The sequence below is a fragment of the Bos taurus genome, chromosome 28, assembly GCF_002263795.3.
Source record: "Bos taurus isolate L1 Dominette 01449 registration number 42190680 breed Hereford chromosome 28, ARS-UCD2.0, whole genome shotgun sequence".
NCBI lineage: Eukaryota > Metazoa > Chordata > Mammalia > Artiodactyla > Bovidae > Bos > Bos taurus.
The window spans coordinates 37,807,819-37,828,992 of record NC_037355.1 but is presented as its reverse complement, the minus strand read 5'-3'; the positions used below and the strand labels follow the sequence as shown (position 1 = coordinate 37,828,992).

Below are 21,174 nucleotides of genomic sequence, written 5' to 3'. Positions count from 1 at the left end.
GAAAGTCTGCGAGCCTCACCCTGGGGAGACAATCGGCTCTGATGATGGCCATGACCATATCCAGGGAAGACGAATGGTGTCTCTATTCCTCAGGAAGGGAACAAATAAATCCCCCAAGACTGTTAAAAGAATTCCCTGATGTCTGGGAAGAGAAGTGGCCCCCCGGTTTGGCCAAAAACTCTGTCCCCATTGTAGTGGACCTGAGGCCAGGAGCCACTCCTGTTAGACAGAAACAATATCCAGTATCACAAGAGGCATGCCTGGGAATTTGGGACCACATCCAGCACCCACAAAATGCTGAGATCCTAACTGAATGTCCATCTCCCTGGAACACTCCAATCTTACTAGTCAAAAGGTCTGGAGGGAATGACTACCGCGCCATCCAGGACCTCCGCACCATCAACTGCAGTGATCACCATCCATCCAGTGGTCCCAAATTCCTACACTCTCTTGAGTCTCTTACCCACTCAGGCAAGCTGGTTCACCTGCCTCGATCTCATGGACTCATCCTTCTGCCTCCAGCTGTCACCAGCCAGCCCTTGTTTGCCTTTGAATGGGAAGACCCACACACTGGGAGAAAGACACAGCTGACTTGGACCCAACTGCCACAAGGCTTCAAAAACTCACCTATCTTGTTTGGTGAAGCCCTGGCTGCAAACCTTGCTGCCTTTCCCAGCGAAACTTTCAACTGCACCCTGCTCCTGTATGTGGACAACCTGTTACTAGCCAGTTCCACCCAAGGGGACTGCTGGAGAGGCACCAAAGCCCTGTTGGCTCTACTCTCCACCACAGGATACAAGGTGTCATGGAAAAAGGCTCAGATCTGCAGACAGGAGGTCAAGTACCTCGGGTTTGTCATCACAAAAAGGCACTGGGTGCTCAGACATGAGAGGAAGCGAGCTATCTGTTCAATACCTTGGCGGGACACCAAGAAAGAAGTCTGTGAGTTCCTCAGGGCTGCCAAATTCTGCCGGATCTGGATACCAGGTTTCTCTGAAATCGCCAAGCCTTTGTTCAAAGCCACAGCAGGGTCTGGTAAGGGCCCCCTGGAGTGGGGACCTGAACAGGAAAAGGCTTCAAGGAGATAGAGACTCTTGACCAGTGCGCCAGCATTAGGGCTTCCAGATGTGGCATGGGACTTTAACCTCTTTGTACATGAGAAAAATGTACACTGAGGGTTCTCACACAAACAGTTGGGCCATAGCAGCGCCTGGTCGTATAACTGTCCAAATGACTGGATCCAGTGGCCACGGGATGGCTGCCATGCTTCCGGGCATTAGCTGCCACTGTGGTTTTGGTCAGAGAAGCAAATAAGTTTACTCTTATAACAAAAGATAATATATAAATATATTTGTATATATATATTTGTATATATATAATGTACGTGCATATATGTATATATATACATATTATACATTATATATACATATTATATATATATGTATATATAAATGTAAAGGTTCCCCATGCTGTTACTGCCCTGATGAATAGCCAGGGGCATAAGTGGCTGACCAACTCCAGGATGATTCACTATCAAGGACTGCTTTGAGAAAACCCATGGGTCCAACTTGAGGACTGTGCAGACACTGAACCCTGCCCAGCTTTTTACCTATGGAAGCGGGAACCCCTGATCATAACTCTGAGGAGGTCATAGATGAAATTTATTCATGCAGGCTGGACCTGACAGACATTCCCCTCTAGAACCCAGAACTGGAACTGTTCACTGATGGAAGTAGCTTCATCCAAGATGGGCCCTGCAAAGCAGGTTATGCCATAACAACTGATGAGATAGTGAAGGCTGAGGCCTTGCCACAGGGTGGTCAGCACAATGGGCTGAGCTATGGGCACTCGCCCAGGTGCTAAGGCATGCTGAAGGGACACGAGTCAACACCTACACTGATTCAAGGTATGCCTTTGCTACTTTACATGTTCACGGAGCCATTTATAAAAAAAAAAAAGGGACTACTGAGAGCAGGGGGAAGAGAGATTAAAAACAAACAAACAAAAATCCTTCAGCTGTTAGAAGCAGTCTGGAAGCCTTCCCAAGTGCCAGTCATGCATTGTAAAGGCCATCAGCGAGGAACCGATCCAGTCAGCAAAGGAAATCAGTTGGCTGACCAGAAAGCCAAGGAGGCAGCGACCCAACCCAGCCCCACAATGGGCCCCAAGTCAATCTTCAACGTCCTCTTGGCACCAAAATTGCCTCCATCTCGAAGATATACCAAGGAAGAAGATCAATGGGCTCTAAATGAGGGAGGAATTAAAAAAAAAAAAAAGAGGGCTGGTGGAAGCTCCCAAACCAAAGACTCTTTGTCCCCTGCAATATAGCAGACTAGCTGGTAAAACATCATGAGACAGCTCATTTAGGAAAAACTGAGCTGGAAAGCTTACTGAGCTGCTACTATTTTGTTCCTAAGCTCCCAACCCTGTGTGCCCAGATCAGTGCTAGATATGTGTGACTTGTGTGCAAAACAACGCCAGCCAAGGACCAAGACCCAACCCAGGGGTGCAGACAGTTGGGACACTGCCATCTGAAGGTCTAGAAGTGGACTTTACTGAAGTCAAGCCCTGTAGAGGCTATAAGTATTTACTTGTGATAGTCTGCACGTACTCGGGATGGGCTGAAGCCTACCCCACGTGCACTGAATGGGCATGAACAGTGGCCAAGGCCCTACTAAGAGACATAATCCTGAGATATGGGCTGCCTCTCTCCATAGGGTCTGACAATGGGCCAGCTTTTGTGTCTGAGATAATCCAAATTCATCCAGGACACTGGGAATCAAATGGAAGCTTTAAACCCCTTACAGGCCACAGAGCTCAGGGAAAGTTGAACACATGAATCAGACCCCCAAGACTACATTAGCTAAACTCTGACAGGACACCCAGTTATCTTGACTTGACATGTTACCCCCTAGCCTTACTCCAAGTCTGATATATCCTGAGATCCTCAAGCTAAACTCCCTTTGAGATCTTATATGGGAGAACACCCCCAGTGATAGGAAAACTCAAGGGAGACCCCCAACAACTAGCTGACCTGGAGATGTCCCAACACCTCCAGGCCCTGGGAAGAGTCTTCCACTATATCACCCAAGACCTTAGAAAGGACACCCATTCCTTTGGGCAACTGGGTCCATCCCTATCAGCCAGGAGATGAGGTATGGGTAAAAGACTGGAAAAAGGAACCACTTCAGCCAATTTGGACAGGCCTCACATGGTCGTCCTGGCAACCCCTACTGCTATTAAAGTTACAGCTGTCATCCCTCAGATCCACCACACCAGAGTCAAGAAGGCAGTGGCTTCCTGTGGTGAGGACACCTGGAAAACTGTTCGGGACCCCGAAAATCCCCTTAAGGTCTGGTTCCCAAAACAACAGCTCTCAGCCACGAAGGATACTGAGCCCTGCTCTAGTCACTCCAGAAGCTGACTAGTCAAAGGACAGCAGAAGCTTGAGGATTCTTCAGCCTTGCTCCCGCCACACTCCAGCAGCTTGCTGGTCAACGCATGGTGGAAGCTTGAGGATCTGGCTATTATAGATGGATTTTCATTGTCAACCCTGGCCTCTATCACTGATTGGTATTATTGCTGTGCTCTTCACTACAGGACTAGATTCAAAAGCACTCCAGGACTGGGATTTGGGTCAGAAGCTGTGGTTAGCTGTCTGTTATCTCACAGGAGTTGGAAGCCTCATTCTTATTAAATGTCTCTTATGATTGATTCTCCCTACTTAACTAAATTGCTCACAGTATAGTTGACCCCTCTTCACAACAGGCTCAGTTGCTATAGCCGTGGCAACCCAAAGATAGGGAGAAAACTTTTTGTTAGTGTTCAGTTATCTGTTATGTGCAGGCTGCTTTGCAGCCTTCTGGTGTCCCTTGCTATAACAGATGGTGCTGTTCCTTATCCATCATGCACCTGTCAACATTACAGTCAACCCTTGGAAAATCACTTACTTAACCATCAGCTAGAACAATGTATAGATAGCCAATCCTGTAGGCCAATCACCTACTGCCTTCATAATCAGGAGATGCATGTCCAGAGGTCTGGGTGCCAAAACTGTTTTCCAGTTATACTCTTCACTGCCACTATCCTCCCTCCACCAGAGGATCCAAACCCCAGGTGGTATTCCAACACCATGGCATTGCCAACATGCCCCTGTGCCTCCGTCTACCCCCAAATGCCACACAGATGTTACTACCCAGACCAAGTGTCTGTCTGCCAAATAAATGGAAAAACCTATTGGACAGGAACAATAATTCAGACAAACAAAATCATGGATCATCTTTGCCCTAAAAACTCAGGCTCTGCCTGTTGGCTGTATGACCCAGGTTACAGAGTTAACTCCCCCTTAGACCCTCATCTGTACCTGGTTCTCAATGCAACTCTTTCTTTGCCTTCTTAATGACACCAGCCCCCAGCTGGCCAGGGATTGCTGGCTTTGCTTTACCCTTAGGGGCTCCATGGTACTTAGCTACACCAGTACCAATGAATGATGCAACAGCCATGGGAACTCCTATAGACCTACCCTGGCAAGAGCCAGTCTCAAGGGCAATTGAGTTAACTCATAAGGCTCCAGAATGCTTTACAAATGATGTGGGGACTGAACCTGTTGGCAATTTAGCCAGGGACCAATGTAATCAAACTTCAAAAGGCGAGTAGCCCACTCATCCTCCCAGAAACACAATAAGGTGTTGCCCCCATCAAGGCCTCTTTGTGGGACAGTTGTTTACTTATGTCTACCAGCCAATTGGATGGGTATCTGCCCGTTAGCTTTCCTCACTCCCCAGATGAATACCATCCTTAACCACCAGACTCTCACTGTGCCTCTGGCAGCACATACGCAGTCAAAAATAGCCATCCGATTTATACCCCTACTAGTTGGTCTGGGAATTAAGGCTGGGATAGGTATGGGAATAGAAGGAATTGTTTCATCAACCACCTTCTACCATATACTATCCAAGGACTTCACAGACTACATTGAGAGAGTAGCCAAATCATTAGTGGCCTCACAGGACCAACTAGATTCCCTGGCTGAGGTGCATTTACAGAATAGGAGAGGACTAGAAGACAATGGTGACCCACTCTAGTACTCTTGCCTGGAAAATCCCATGGGCAGAGGAGCTTGGTGGGCTGCAGTCCATGGGGTCACTAAGAGTCGGACACTGTGCGACTTCAATTTCACTCTTCACTTTCATGCATTGGAGAAGCACATGGCAACCCACTCTAGTGTTCTTGCCTGGAGAATCCCAGGGACAGAGGAGCCTGGTGGGCTGCCGTCTATGGGGTTGCACAGAGTCAGACACGACTGAAGCGACTTAGCAGCAGCAGCAGCAGACCTACTGACAGCTGAAAAGGGAGGACTCTGCCTCTTCTTGAATGAAGAATGCTGCTTTTATGTAAACCAATCAAGAATACTTAGGGACATGGCCCAACAGCTAAGGGAACAAATCATAAAAAGGAGAGAGGGACGAGCAAATTCCTGGGATAACTGGAACAATCTCTGGAGCTGGGCATTGTGGCTTTTCCCTTTAACCAGTCCTCTCTCCATATTCTTTGTGGGGCTCCTTTTTAGCCCTTATATGCTCAGTGCTATTACCCAGTTCATAACCTCTCAAATTGAATCCATAAAGTTACAAATGATAATAACTCAATATTGCTCCCTGAATGATGGGGAGCACTGAATATCCTCCCAAAACATGAGATGATGCTTTCTACAATGAATGATAGAAGCATCAAGAGGGGGAATGAAGAGGAAAAGCTAAAATTTAACATAACCTCCTGCTCCTTCTGCCTCTGTAACGCAGCTTGCTCCTTGCGTAGCCTCAGAAAGTGGGGACTCACAATACTAGGAATTGGGGCTTATCTCACTCACCCTTGTCTTGATCTTTGCAATCGCCCAACCCCTGCAAACCTGCTTAATCATGCCTGTCTATGTATAAAAACTCTGTAACCCCTTTGTTCAGGGCTCAGAGCTTGGAGGGTTAACTCCTCTGGGCCCACCGGCATAAAAAAAAACCCCTGAATTCTCCAAGTCCGAGTGCGGTGCTTGGTTTCTCGAGTACTGGTTTCTTCAACACGTACAGTGGTCTCATTCTCAACATTTGCAGTGATGGACTATTATGTTTAATAGGATGGCAAAGGTTTTATTAGATTGTATAAAGAAAGGTTATTTTACCTATTTTGTTCGGCATGCAAGCCCTGCTCCAGTACCCTGTACTGAACAGGTATCCTACAGGTATACAGGAAAAGAAAAAGGAAGGAAGGAAAGGAAGGAGGAAGGCAGGGAGCATAGGTAAGAAAGAAATAATAAAGAGAAGAAAGGAAAAAGGGCAATAAAAGGGAAGGAAAGAGAAGGGAAGAATAAGGAAGAAGGAAAGAGGAAAAAAAAAAGGAAAACTAAGTACATCAAAGTGAATATAAAGAAAATGAAATCAGCAAACCCATTCTTCTTTTTATGCTTCCTAATGCAGCAAATACACGTCTCTAGCCACAATCATACCTTTTAGACATCAGCTGAGCAAGTGGCTAAAACTACAAGACAGAAAAGATACCACACACTCCAGTAACTGTCCCCTACCTGGGAAACTCCTAGAGACCAGAGCCTCACATTTCAGAGACCAGAGATCAACCATGGCCAGCTTAGTTACTGGCTTTTAGGCAACCTCCACTTTTCTTTAGGAGAGCTAAATTTGCTAAGAAAAGAATAGTTAATGCTGTATGGTGGCAGCTTGCCTTGTCAAGATAAAACACAAGCAAATTGAATTACACAGAAATCTTATTTTAAAAAATATTCTGTTTACTCAGGGAAACATACTTAAAAATTCAGGGTAGGGGGGACAATAAAAATCTGCACTTTGTAAAAATGTTGCTTAAAATGTTCATTATGCAGCAACCTGCACATTCAGACAGGGTGACCACTGGCTGCCATCAATGCATGGTATTTCGCTAAAGCTTATGTTATGCATGTTTGGTATTCAGGAAACCAAAACATTGCTTTTACAATCTGAAAATGCCTGTCATTATCTTCACTGAACTAGACTGCTGATTCAATAAAAGTCCCTTGCTTAGTGGTGATTCAACTGTAGCAGTCACTGAAAGATCAGATTATTTACAGATAAAGGAAAAATTTCACATTTGACCAGAACTGAGCATATTCGTATAGAACATTATTTTTTACTCCACACAGAGACAGAAATAAGTGGTAATATTTCTTAGCAGCAAATTGTCTTCTTTCATGAACGGAAAAAAATAATTTGTTGTTGGTACGGTAATCGCTGATATGCGAATAGGGTTGCTAAAAATAGGGTTTTCACAGTTAGTCTGAAAACTTCTTATTTTATATGTATATTTCCCTCCATCAGGAAGGTTAAAGTTAATAGGGTTTAATGTTTTCACAAATTACCAACCAGAAGGTAAGAAGCAGTATGACATTAACAATTCTCATAACACTCTTTTGGATAAATAATGAGGTCTTTTATGTCTCTATATCCTTGTTTTCATAATGGGGTGGCAGTAAGGGAGCCTAAAAGCTAAGGGAGCAGGATTTGTTGCAGTTCCCATAGGAGGGTAGCAGTGGAGATGAATCTGGAAACCAGGCTCCATCCCCGGAAGTCCTACACCTCCACAGAGATAGTTCTGAACAAACCTTGAACGTGAATGCCTGTCCCCCACTCCCACCCTCGGCAGCATTCAGAGACACAAAACTGAGATCCAGTGGTCAATGAGTTAGCAACTGTGACTCCGAGTTTTATACTGTGTTAGAGACAGAAGAAAAATGCATGACCTACTTGGATCCGATAAGATGGAATCAGTTTTCGGCAGAAATTGATCACAACGGACTCCTTGGTAGCCTTCTTTGCACCTGAGAAAAGGGATAAATGACAAACATACGCATGTGGTTGTGAAAGGTTCGAGATTTCAACGAGCAAAACAGCCACCATTTACACCACCGTGAGAACAGTACATTCATGCTTTTGTGATGCTTGGCTCAGCCTGTTTCTAACATTGACAGATGGATTCTAGAGTCTTATGTCTGTGGGGAAAAGAAAACAGCAGCGGCGCCTTTCTTTTGTAGTTTTATAGGTAATATCTAGCGAACAAACAACACAACTGAAGATGCCCCTCATGGTGTATGAATAACTGTTATCCTCATATTACAATTCTGCAGTTTTCTTTATGCAACATACTGGTCTTTAAAAGACTGCAAATGCTCTTTCAGAAAGCATCATATTACAAGTGTTATTTTTCTAATAAAAAATCATTTTCTAACATAATTGATGAAACATTATCAGGAGATTTAGCCTACTGTTCATTTTCCTCATGTTTTACTAGTTTGTTCATTTGCTAATTTTACTTTTATTTTTTGCTTACCAATTTTTCCAGTCAGTGCCGCCTAACTGCTAGGCCAGAAATAACAGCATTTATTTCAGATATGGCCAAATCGGAAAAGTATCTATCTCTACATGAAAGGTCTCTGCATTTTCTCTAAAATCACATTTTTGTCTCCTCATTTTTCTCTTTTATATTTAGCAAACAAGTGCCTGCTTCCTGCAAGGCATTGTCCAGGGAAACTTTCCTAAGGCGGGTGCAATTTGGAAGTGGGATATTCACCTGAAAGCCCTTGCAGTGAGGCATGTCTAGGCAGCCCTGCCTGTCCACAATCTTTGCTCAATCAAGGCTGGTTGGCCGTCTCAGGACAGTACTGGCTCATCAGCTGACAGTTCAAGGAACAAATACAGCTGAGGCCCCACTCGCCTGCCTCTGAACAATTTGTGTAAGCAAGGAGGTGGCATTTAGTGTATATGCTTGAAGCTTAATCTGTCATGCCCAAGTTAAGCAGATAGGCATCCATTGTTGCTCCTGGGATGAATCTGTCCTACTTACTGAGGAGGAAATTGTGCTTCTGGCATACAAATCAGATTTAAAAAACAATCCTCTGGTTGTTAGAAATCTATGAAATCGACAAAAGAATTCAAAGAGACCGTTCTGTCAGACAGGAGCCATGGATTCTTTCTTTAGAATACGCTTTGTTTTCTGACTGTAATAAACTATTAGATGAGGTCTATGGCAGTTGGAGCTATCCCAGTGAAAGGCACCCAGGTAATTTTTCCACCTTCCACTGTGAGCTAAAGTGGAATAAAGGTAATGAGGCAGGCTTTCCTTAGCACCTTTTCAAACCTGGCACACTGGAGTGTGTTTGGTAATTTTCCCTATAGACTGAGAACAAAGACTTCTGATACATGGACACTTCAAATACCCAACAGGCTATGGAGAGAGTTTGTTTAAGCAGACACATATTTTCATAAACTTTAAGAAATTCATTTACTGCACTTGAAATAAAGCAGGCATATTACTGATTCGCTAATTGTACAAAGTCAGAAAATACTTAAGATGGAAGCACATTTGTGATGAAAAAACAAATTTCTGTTATCTGAAGCTGCCCTAACACCATCATCTTTATTCTGAGTTACTTGATTCACAGTGTTTTAGTTCTCATTTTCCTTAATGATGAGTTAGGTGCTAGGTGCGTGCATGCATTCACTTCTGAGGACTTATTTTCCAACATATGTGGGAGATTTTAAGCACACTTCACTCTTTGTATCTTCATTTAATGTGACAATGGTATGCTTGGGAGACTGCTGCTTTTAAGGGGAAGTGCTTTTGTTTTGTTTTGCTTTTTAAGGGGTTTTCATCACTTAAAATGCATTACTCCATTTGTGTGTAGAAAAGAAAATAAGGAAAGATGTTTGAAACTGTTCTAGTCTTCAACTGATTTGCCGTGGCTTTGAGCCCACTCTGAAGTGTTCAGGCCTCATGGGTTACCAGGAAACTTGCAAAGTGCCTGCCTTCACCCTGCCTTCCTATCAGCATGCTGTAGATAATAATGTGTGATGAGACTGAAGTAGCCCCGCTCCAGTTAGGAAACCCACCAAGGGCTGTGTGACTAGGCATGAGGCAAACTCTACTCCTTTGTTAAGGTGGTTATGTATCCCCGCTAATTGGTGCTGGGTTTTATAACAAATTAAAGTTTCCACTTAAAAATCACACATGTCACCTTGATAAGTTTAAATCCATCCAAATGTGAAGACAAAATGTGCCTAGCAGGTAAAGTCAGTGAGGTGGATTGAATTTATGACACTATTAAACACATAAAGCAAAGGAAAAAATGTCTTAGGATGCATTCTATTGCATAGATTGAGTTTGGCAGACCTTTTGACAGTGTGATAAACAGCGTATCTTTTCAAAAATATCACAGCATGTTTGTTGTGGTTTGTCTTAGTTGCGGGGAGGGGTGAATTTTGAGACTGCTTTTTAAGATTTTTGCTCTCTTGAGAGGTACAGGTATAAGAACAAAAGAAATTCATATAATAGAAGTTCTTTCTGCTTGTTCATCTTAATAAAGCATGATGGAATTAATAAAATTTTAAAAGTACATACGTAATCTTTAATGGTAAATACATTTTTTTAAGCCTATATCTTGCCTTAATCAGGTTAAAAAGTGGAAGTGAAGGCTGCTCAGTCGTAATCAGGTTAATACTTTATTATTTTTCTACTCTGCATTGGTTCAAAGCTCCACTGAATTTATCCACTCCTGTTCTCTGAATTTATTTATCCCTGGAAAGACTTGCATCGTGATAGCAATTTTATTAAAATATATCAACATTCCCTGGTGTTCTTACACATAAGCCTTTTTTTTTCCCCTACAACTAGATGGCCAATGGAGAAGGCAATGGCACCCCACTCCAGTACTCTTGCCTGGAAAACCCCATGGATAGAGGAGCCTGGTAGGCTGCAGTCCACGGGATCGTGAAGAGTCCGACACGACTGAGCGACTTCACTTTCACTTTTCACTTTCATGCATTGGAGAAGGAAATGGCAACCCACTCCAGTGTTCTTGCCTGGAGAATCCCAGGGACGGGGGAGCCTGGTGGGCTGCCATCTATAGGGTCGCACAGAGTCGGACACGACTGAAGCGACTTAGCAACAGCAGCAGCAGATGTCCAAAGAGTAGGTTCAGAATAGGAAATACAGCCACAGTTGATAAACAGGTGTGTAAAGAAAATGGGAGGAGTCTTACTGTCAGTAGAACAACCACAGTGTAAACTCAATCTCCCCTGGAAAAAGAAATGGCAATCCACCCCAGTATTCCCGCCTAGGAAATCCCATGAACAGAGGAGCCTGGCAGGCTACAGCCTATGGGGTTACAAAAGAGCTGGACAAGACTTAGCAACTAAACAATGATGAAAACCCTGAATAGGGGAGACTGGCTCCTGGCAATGAAGTGACGGAAAGAAATTGGAGATTCTGAGCCAAGTTTAAAATGTCAGCAACGTATCTCTCCTGGTGAGTTTCGGGGCCAGGCCCCTCACTTTCTACAGTGATAGGGCCAGTTGTATGGTTTCAAATGCAGACCTCACTTTTCTACCCAATACATCCTTCTAGTTTGCACTCATCCCCCTCCCACTTGTTCAGCTGTATCTGTAATAACAAGCCACCCCTTCTATTCATTTCCTTCTTATACACAGTCCCTGAAGAAAAGCCCAGCTTTAGAGAAAAGCTTTAAAAGGCAATCCTTGGACAAAGGAGAAGAGAACAATACTGACAAAGATGAGAAATTACAATATGCATACTTGTCAGCTAGAAGCAAATACTTGATTTGTCTTGGGTGTTAAAACAGATGCAATGAACCTAGCACTCAACCTGGGTGCAGAAACCCCCGCCCCAAAGAGATTTTTTTAAATGTTTAGCTCAACTGCTGATGTTCCCACAGAAATGGGCATTCTTTGGCCAGCAAAAAGTGGTTACCACGGCCATCAGCCCACATGGCTAACTTCAGACCATGCCCATCTGTTTTGTTACAATACTCATTCCAGTTTATTACTTTGAAATCCTTTTCTGAATAGTAACTAAATTAGAACTAATAATAATAATGACTTCGAGTGAAAATGAAAGAACTCTCATTTGTGACCAACAACCTCCCTACATTTCCAGATTATTCTTCCATTTCTCCCACTTATTCCTGTCAGGAGAGCAAAGCAAAGCAAAGCAAAAACAACACACAACTGTCCCACTGGGGAACGGTACTATCCATCCTCTGATTCGATTCCCTGGTCATTGACTCATCAATGGGAGATGTAATCATTGCTTCACATCCTTCTTCTCCACTCCTACCCTGTCTTCACTACCAGTCTCTGTTATCTACATGGATGGCTCAGCCAACATAAAACTTTCTATCACATCTTCCTCAACTATATCATAATGTTTAGCTGTTGAGTTTATAGCCTGTTCTCTGTTTAGTATTTGCATGGGTGTACTTTACACAAAAACTAGAAAAGGTCAGTTTTCATTCCAATCACAAAGAAAGGCAATGCCAAAGAATGCTCAAACTACTGCACAATTGCACTCATCTCACATGCTAGGAAAGTAATGCTCAAAATTCTCCAATCCAGGCTTCAGCAACACATGAACCGTGAACTTCCAGATGTTCAAGTTGGTTTTAGAAAAGGCAGAAGAACCAGAGATCAAGTTGCCAACATCCACTAGATCATCGAAAAACAAGAGAGTTCCAGAAAAACATCTATTTCTGCTTTATTGACTATGCCAAAGACTTTGACTGTGTGGATGACAATAAACTGTGGAAAATTCTGAAAGAGATGGGAATACCAGACCACCTGACCTGCCTCTTGAGAAACCTGTATGCAGGTCAGAAAGCAGCACTTAGAACTGGACATGGAAAAACACACTGGTTCCAAATAGGAAAAGGAGTATGTCAAGGCTGTATATTGTCGCCCTGCTATTTAATTTCTCTGCAGAGTACATCATGAGAAATGCTGGACTGGAAGAAACACAAGCTGGAATCAAGATTGCCGGGAGAAATATCAATCACCTCAGATATGCAGATGACACCACCCTTATGGCAGAAAGTGAAGAGGAACTAAAAGCCTCTTGATGAAAGTGAAAGTGGAGAGTGAAAAAGTTGGCTTAAAGCTCAACATTCAGAAAATGAAGATCATGGCATCTGGTCCCATCACTTCATGGGAAATAGATGGGGAAACAGTGGAAACAGTGTCAGACTTTATTTTGGGGGGCTCCAAAATCACTACAGATGGTGATTGCAGCCATGAAATTAAAAGACGCTTACTCCTTGGAAGGAAAGTTATGACCAACCTAGATAGCATATTCAAAACCAGAGACATTACTTTGCCAATGAAGGTCCTTCTAGTCAAGGCTATGGTGTTTCTAGTGGTCATGTATGGATGTGAAAATTGGACTGTGAAGAAAGCTGAGCACCGAAGAATTGATGCTTTTGAACTGTGGTGTTGGAGAAGATTCTTGAGAGTCCCTTGGACTGCAAGGAGATCCAACCAGTTCATTCTAAGGGAGATCAGTCCTGGGTGTTGTTTGGAAGGACTGATGCTAAAGCTGAAACTCCAGTACTTTGGCCACCTCATGCGAAGAGTTGACTCATTGGAAAAGACTCTGATGCTGGGAGGGATTGGAGGCAGGAGGAGAAGGTGATGACAGGATGAGATGGCTGGATTGCATCACTGACTTGATGGACAAGAGTTTGGGTGAACTCTGGGAGTTGGTAATGGACAGGGAGGCCTGGCGTGCTGCAGTTCATGGGGTTGCAAAAAGTCAGACACGACCGATTGACTGAATTGAACTGAACTTTACACAAAGCTTCTATAATCCTGTTCCCACTTTAAACCCTAGGAATGATACCAGGAAGGAAAAAAATGAGCAAGCACATGTGGTTATTATATTACATACATATGCCTAGAGACCTTCTACTGCACATATTTGCAAAAATGCATTTTACATAATTTACAGAGAGAAATGCATGAAGGTTAGAAATGTTTGCTTCAAACGTGGTATAGGATCTGGTCTCTCCATGCATTTTAGAGAAAGTATGCATGCTTCTTTCTTGGAAACTTGATTTTAGACATAAAATTTCAACTAGCAGAAATCAATTAACTTCACAAGAGAAATGGTGGTGAACTGTATGGTTTGCTTTCTGACTGTGGCAACTTTCATTCATAGACAAAAATGGCAATTACTCTTTGATATTACAGGAAAGGAGACACTTTGTCAGTGATACACAAGTCTGCCAATTTGGAGGGGCCTATTAAATGCTGATTTGATTAAAAAAAAAAAAACAAACACTGCCTCCAGGTATTCTTCTTTATCTCCTGCCAATTCTCCTCAGCCTCAAAGTCAGTCCTTGGTTTGGGAAAATGGAAAAATCATCAGGCATTTAAACTTTACCTATTAGGTGCAGGGTGGTTTGGAGCACATCCTGGTTTTTAAAGCTGGGATTGGCTATTTCCTAGCTGCTTAGCCTTCCTCTACCTTCTTCCTTCTATCTGTAACATGGAGATAACAATAGTAGCTCCCTCCTAGTGTTATTATTAGGAATAAATAACACTTGTTGTTTTGGTAAGCACTCAATGCACTCACTTTAAAAAAATTCTGTGAATTTGGAATCATCATCCTAGCTATTCAAGTGAAGAAACAGAGGTTCACAAAGGTTAAGCCTCTTGTTTCAAAATCATACAGCTAGTAAGTCTTTGAACAAACTCAACTAGGTTTGATTTTAAAGTCCTTGTTTGATCTGTGGAACTTTCTGGCATTCTTCATGGAAATTGTATAGATACATAAACCATTGTTCTTCAGCTGTCTTTCCCAAGATTAGTATTTAAAAATATGGTCCAAATATCATGAAAAGAAGCCATGATTCATGATAAGAAATAAAGACCTAGATTTAAACATTACTAGACAATTTCAAAATGTTCTTAAGCAAACCATGTCACAGAGGCTGGTTACTGATTTAAAGGCAAACTTCCTAAGCTTGGATTAATTTAACAGCTATTCACCAACTACGGATGGGAAAGCTCTGTAATAGGAGTACCACTTGACATTTCTTAAAAAAAAAAAAAATGACATTTCTTGATTGCAGACTGTTCTAAGTTTAAAAAAGGCAAAAGCACAGAGGATACAGTTTGACCAAGGTGACTAAACTGCCCAGCACTGAAGAAATGAGGAGCCCTGAAGTCAGAATCCCAAACCAGGTCTCTATCTGAACGCAGATGTGTGCCGGAAAGACTAGAAACTTTTCGAGGTAAGCATCTGCAGCCTAGAGCTATAGGCTCAACAATTACTTATGATGTTAGAACCCATTCCCTTCCCTGCCACTCACTGCTGAGGCTGAGATCTAGGTTTTGCTATGAAGAATACTGTGACACTGATTAAGGTGTAAGCTTTCTTTAGCTGAATTTAGAAATTAATTAAGTGGTCTTATTTAAAAGGAACACTAATTAAGACAGCAAGATATTTAAGTTAACCAAAATTGGAATTAAATTTACCTATAGCTTAGCTGTAGGTACTGTCTTTCTAAAATCCTTTGAACTATAAATGGAAGATTAGATTTGAATTCTTTTACACTGCAGAGCAACAGCTGTCTTTGAACTCATGAAGATCTTCTGAAGTGTTATCAACATATCACAAATTCCATGGCTGAGGCAGTTTTTGCTTATAATGTTACTTATCTTACAACTATGATTATTCTTGCTAATGAAATTATACCTACAATTTTCAGAAAATATAAGGATTTTTTTTTTTTTAATTTCCCTTTAACCAAGTTTGTATTGTAAAGTGGATGGAGCCTATTATACAGAATGAAGTAAGTCAGGAAGAAAAACACCAATACAGTGTATTAACACATATATATGGAATTTAGAAAGATGGCAATGATGACCCTACATGCAAGACAGCAAAAGAGACACAGATATAAAGAACAGACTTTTGGACTCTATGGGAGAAGGTGAGGGTGGGAAGACTTGAGAGAATAGCACTGAAACATGTATATTACCATACATGAAATAGATCACCAGTCCAAGTTCAACGCATGAAACAGCGCACTCAAAGCCAGTGCACTGGGACCACCCTGAGGGATGGGGTGGGGAGGGAGGTGGGAGGGGGGTTCAGGATGGGGGCCACATGTACACCCATGGCTGATTCATGTCAATGTATGGCAAAAACCACTACAATATTGTAATTAGCCTCCAATTAAAATAAATAAATTGAAAATAATAAAGTAGATAGAGGCAAATTACTTCTTCATGAGACTGATATGATTTCAGAAGTAAGTTTGAAACCATCTGCTCAAATTTACGAGGTGTGCTGCACTCAGTTAATACTTGAGCCCTAAAGACAAAAAGGAAAAAAAATGATTTCAAGTCTGATAAATTATATATATATATATATATGTATATATATATATGTGTGTATATATATATGTATATATATGTATATATATATGTATATGTATATGTATATATATACGTATATATATATGTGTGTGTGTGTGTGTGTGTGTGTGTGTAAACCATGCGTGTTCTCAACTGCAAGTTCCTTTCAATCATGTGTAAATATTAGGTACCTGGTCCAGTGGTCACCCATACAGTTCACTGGTCAATTTTAGCACCAGCGAGACAGAACCTGTTTACATTATCATCTTACTCTCATATATGGCACATTCACTTTTGAACACTTTTGAGTTCTCATGTTAGTTTGAATAAATTTTTGGCCTTTATAGAAATTTCTGCCCCTATTTGGTCAAGAGCTTACCTTTGCTACCACATTAACAAAAATACATAGGATGGCATGAAGGTACTACACAGATTAAAATACATAGCGATACTATCCAAAGCAGCCATGTGGGCAAAATAAAGCCATTCTATCTAATTTAGCTTTGGCTTTACTGCATCTTAAAAAAAAAAAAAAAGACTCTTTTTAGGGTAAGAAGGTAAATTAAGAAGTAATTTATTGGCCCTCTTGCAGGAAGACTTCCCAAATTCAATATCACATTAGAGGTAGTACAGCAATAGTCGCCTTTATCGAGAACAAAAGGGTTATGAGGTAATAGTGACAAGCAGAAGATGGATGGATTTCTGCTTTATCAATTCAAATTAACAAAATGCTATGCTATTAATTTCCTGTATACACAAAATCTATTGTGACAAATGTGAGATTCTAGATTTCAAGGGACGTAGCCTACTGTGGTGGAAAGGAATGTCCTATGGATGCAGAATGACTCCCATTTCTGCCACTGAGAGATGTGACAGAGGTCGGTGATAGACCTCCGCACGGCATCAGGGGCTCATCTCTAAGTGGAGTTATGAGTCTTGATTAACTGTGTGTGTTCTGTACACACTGCATGGACCCACATTGCCCCTCATCCTTATAAATATGCTTAATAAGAAGAAAATTTAGGCAAATAATTTACTTTCTAACATTAAATTCAGAGGAGAGTCATGCTCTCTTCCCCCACTTCCTTAATGCAAAGTTCCCATGACTGCCTTTGATATTTCTCAGCCAACAACAGACCAGGATTTACTGTCACATTTACTCCCTATGGGGCTTTCCCAGGTGGCTTAGATAGTCAAGCATCTGCCTGCAATGTGGAAGATCTGGGTTTGATCACTTGGTCAGGAAGATCCCATGGAGAAGGAACTGGCAACCCACTCCAGTATTCTTACCTGGAGAATCCCATGGACAGAGGAGACTGGAGGGCTATAATCCACGGGGTCATAAAGAGTTGAAATGACTGAACAATTAGCACATAGAATACTCCCTATGATCCCTCCTTCTTAAAATTTTCATGTAAGATATCACCAGGGCTTGCCTGGTGGCTCAGACAGTAAAGAATCTGCCTGTAATGTGGGAGAACTGGGTTCGATCCCTGGGTCAGGAAGATCTCCTGGAGAAGGGAATGGCTACCCACTCCAATATTCTTGCCTGGAGAATTCCATGGACAGAGGAGCCTGGCAGGCTGTAGTCCATGGGGTCACAAGAGTCGGACAAGACTGAGCAGCTAATACTTTCATTTTCAAGACATCACCAACATAGTGAGATTAGCCAATCACAGACTTTCTCTGATGTTCAAGGTTCAACTAGTAGCAGATTCCTTCACTTGTCTCTCTCTACTCACTTGAAATTGGAAGAGTAATTGACTCGCATGTTCAGACTAGTCAATGGAAGAGAAGTGGCAATCATCTTTATCAGGTCACAGTTCAGCAAGAAATGTAAAACTGAGCCAGAATAAAACATTCTAAACTTACTATATTAGCCTGTTTGGGCTGCCATAACCAAGTATCATAGACTAGGTGGTTTAAACAATGGAAAATCATTTTCTCACAGTTCTGGAGCCTAGAGATCCAAGATAAACATGCGAGCAAGGCCTGGGTCTGGTGAGGGCTCTTTTCTTGGGTTGCAGATGGCTGTCTTCTGCTACCTCACATAGTGGAGAGATTGACCTATCAATAGTTCTCCCACATCAATCTCTCTCCTCCTCTTCTTCTAAGGCCACCAATCCTATCAGAAGAGGACCCTACGTATATGGTTGCATTTAATCTTAATTACCTCCTAAAGACCCACTCTCCAGATCCAGGTACACTGAAATTTAATGCTTGAATGTAATGAGATTTCAGAAGACACAATTCAGTCCATGACAGTTACTAAGCTAGGTAATTTATATCTAGAGCATAGCAAAGACCAGAATTTGGATTCTCCCATGTTTAGAGTTTCCAGATAAAATATACAACATCCAGTTAAATCTGATATTCAAATAAACATTTTTTGGCAATAGTGTGTTCCATGTGTAATACTTGGGACATACTTACACTAAAAGTGCATTGATTATATTTATTTGACATTTCAATTTAACTGGGTGTCCTAAATTTATTCTCTAGACCGGGCAGTTGCAGGTAGATGAACTTCTGATTAGTCAAAGAAGAAAGAACCATCAACAGGAACACCTAGATTAAAGTTAATGTATAATATTTTTGCTATCACTGTAATTTGTTCTGATAAATTTATCAATCTCTTGTTTTAAATATAATGAGCCTGAGCATATTATATTTAATTTTATCCACCAAGCAAGGAAGATAATCATAGAGTCTGGAGGAGGCACATTAAGTTTCTTAATTTGCTAGTTCTTCAATGGTCAAAACATTGAAAGGCTACTTCCAGAATGTGATGAACATCAAATGAAGCAACGTTGTTTGTAGATGTTAGGTACAGATTTGTGACTCAATTGTGTGGATCACTAGCTACCACTTTGCATAAATTCTGAATAAATTGTAAGAGCATCCTGGCCAGGAGCCCAGGTAAGACCAAAGGAATAAATACGGTCCATTCTTTCTCCTTATTTCTGCAACTCACTCTACTTAGGATCACTTTAATACTGAGGCATTCACATGCTGTTGAATTTGAAAGGCAGTGAACACAGATGTGGAACATAGGGCAATGATACCTCCAATCAAAGACACAACATAAGAAGAGACTCCTCTGGAGGACTATGAGGTCCTTTCTGGATTTGAGTGCTTTCAGAAGGAGGCAGTGAGTGAGTATGATATCAACAAGAGATCAAACGGGCCAGCCTTGTTTCTTGCCTGGATACTGTGGGTGATTCCCTGAAGCAAAGCAGTACACAGCTTGATAAGGAAAAGTGAAAAGGAAATAAATCTGAGAGATTAATCTTATTTAAAAGGCATCTTTGTGATTGGCATTATAAAGGAGAGAAGGAGCTCATTAGCAAATGAACTGATAAAACCATGCACAGCATGCTTCAAAAAGAAGTGGGAATAATTATTGCCTAAGAAAGGGGGCAAAATATCCACACAATGTCATTCACAAATCTGTTTGCAGACATCACAGAGCAAGCTGCAAAAAGTCCCACAGCTTTCAGATTTAATTAAGTGAAGACAGCCAAAAAGGGACTCGTACAGTTCACATGCCTGAATCATAGAAAATTCTACATGAAACATGATTTTTTTTTTTTAAAAAAAGACATTTTAGAAACCCCTAGGGTTTGCCAAACCCTCATTCAATAGCATAATTTTCCCTGTTTCTCGCAGGATATTGTGCAATCCACTAACAGGGTGCAGCATTTCTGCTGGCTAAAGGAAGTGGGCAGCTTTGATCAGAATTCACAATAATATATCTCCCTTGTGTGATAAATGATTTACTGCTGAGGATAAATGGATATAATCTTTCATTATGCATGACATTCATCAGCAACAAGGAAGCGTTGGACTGAATGGAAAGTGATTTCATATTAAAAGCCTCATGCAACTCAGACTGAGATGAAAGTGAGGTCTTGCCTTGAACAATAACAAAAAAAGGCACAGGCTTGTAAGTTTAAATGGATGCTCAGTCAAATATAATCGTTACTGTAAGTCTGGAAATCTGTTAGGAGGAAACCAGGGAGATATGTGACTAGACCAACCCCTCAGTTTTGCCCAAAAAAAGCCCCATTTCTTAACCATACTATTCTACTTACTGAAATGTGTCATTAAGTCTAACTTTGAGAACTGCAAATAATGACAACCAGGGAGAGTGGAGTGGGAAGAAATGGCAGGTTGTGTAAATGACTTAAATTTCCATCATTATGGAAAGTCAATGCATCATAACTAAAATAGATAAAGAAAGAAATAGTGGCTTAATATTTTATTTAGAGATACAAAGTTAACAACTAGGAAAATGCCCAATATTAGTGAAATGAGAGTGGGGAATTAGTGCAAAAGGATAAGACCAAGGCTGGTGGCTTTTCATGATAAGCACACTTACATTTTTTTTGTTTGTTTATTATGTGTGTGTGTGTGTGTGTGTATTCACATGCATACTTACATGATGAAGAAATTTAAGTATGGAAGTAGAGCAAATTATTTAATTAAAAAAATAATTCCAGTTCTTAGCTTCATTGGCCCCATGACCCAGTTCTTATATCACATCTTTGTTTGATTTTCAATAATAAGAATTTTTCCAATACTATAGTATATCTTAGAAACAAAAAGATATAACATGAAAGGCAATGTGTAAAGATGAGAAGGCAAGACTGGGAGAAATGCTCAAAAAAGACACATCTGATAAAGAAGAGCTATCCAAAATATACAAAGGAAGCTTAAAATTCTATATAGGAAAACAAACAACTCAATTGAAAAACAGGCCAAGACCCTAAAAGATATGTCACCAAAGAAAATATACAGAGGGAAAATAATCATATGAAACAATGCTCCACATTTAGAGTATCAGGGAAATGCAAATGAAAATAATGAGCTATGTCTGTGTACCTATGAGAATGCCCCAAATTTAGAACACTGGCAACACCAAATG

The 21,174-nt window shown here is 41.3% G+C and overlaps 1 protein-coding gene across 6 annotated transcripts in view; it reads right to left on the bottom strand.

Annotated features, from left to right (window-relative positions):
• NRG3 (neuregulin 3) overlaps nucleotides 1-21,174 on the bottom strand; it is a 1,237,517-nt gene that overhangs the window by 304,755 nt on the left and 911,588 nt on the right. For all 6 annotated transcript variants that reach the window (XM_059882571.1, XM_059882573.1, XM_005226444.5 and 3 more), the window contains exon 3: nucleotides 7,785-7,858. In XM_059882571.1, the coding sequence (XP_059738554.1) occupies nucleotides 7,785-7,858 (74 nt within the window). The remainder of the gene's footprint in view (nucleotides 1-7,784; nucleotides 7,859-21,174) is intronic.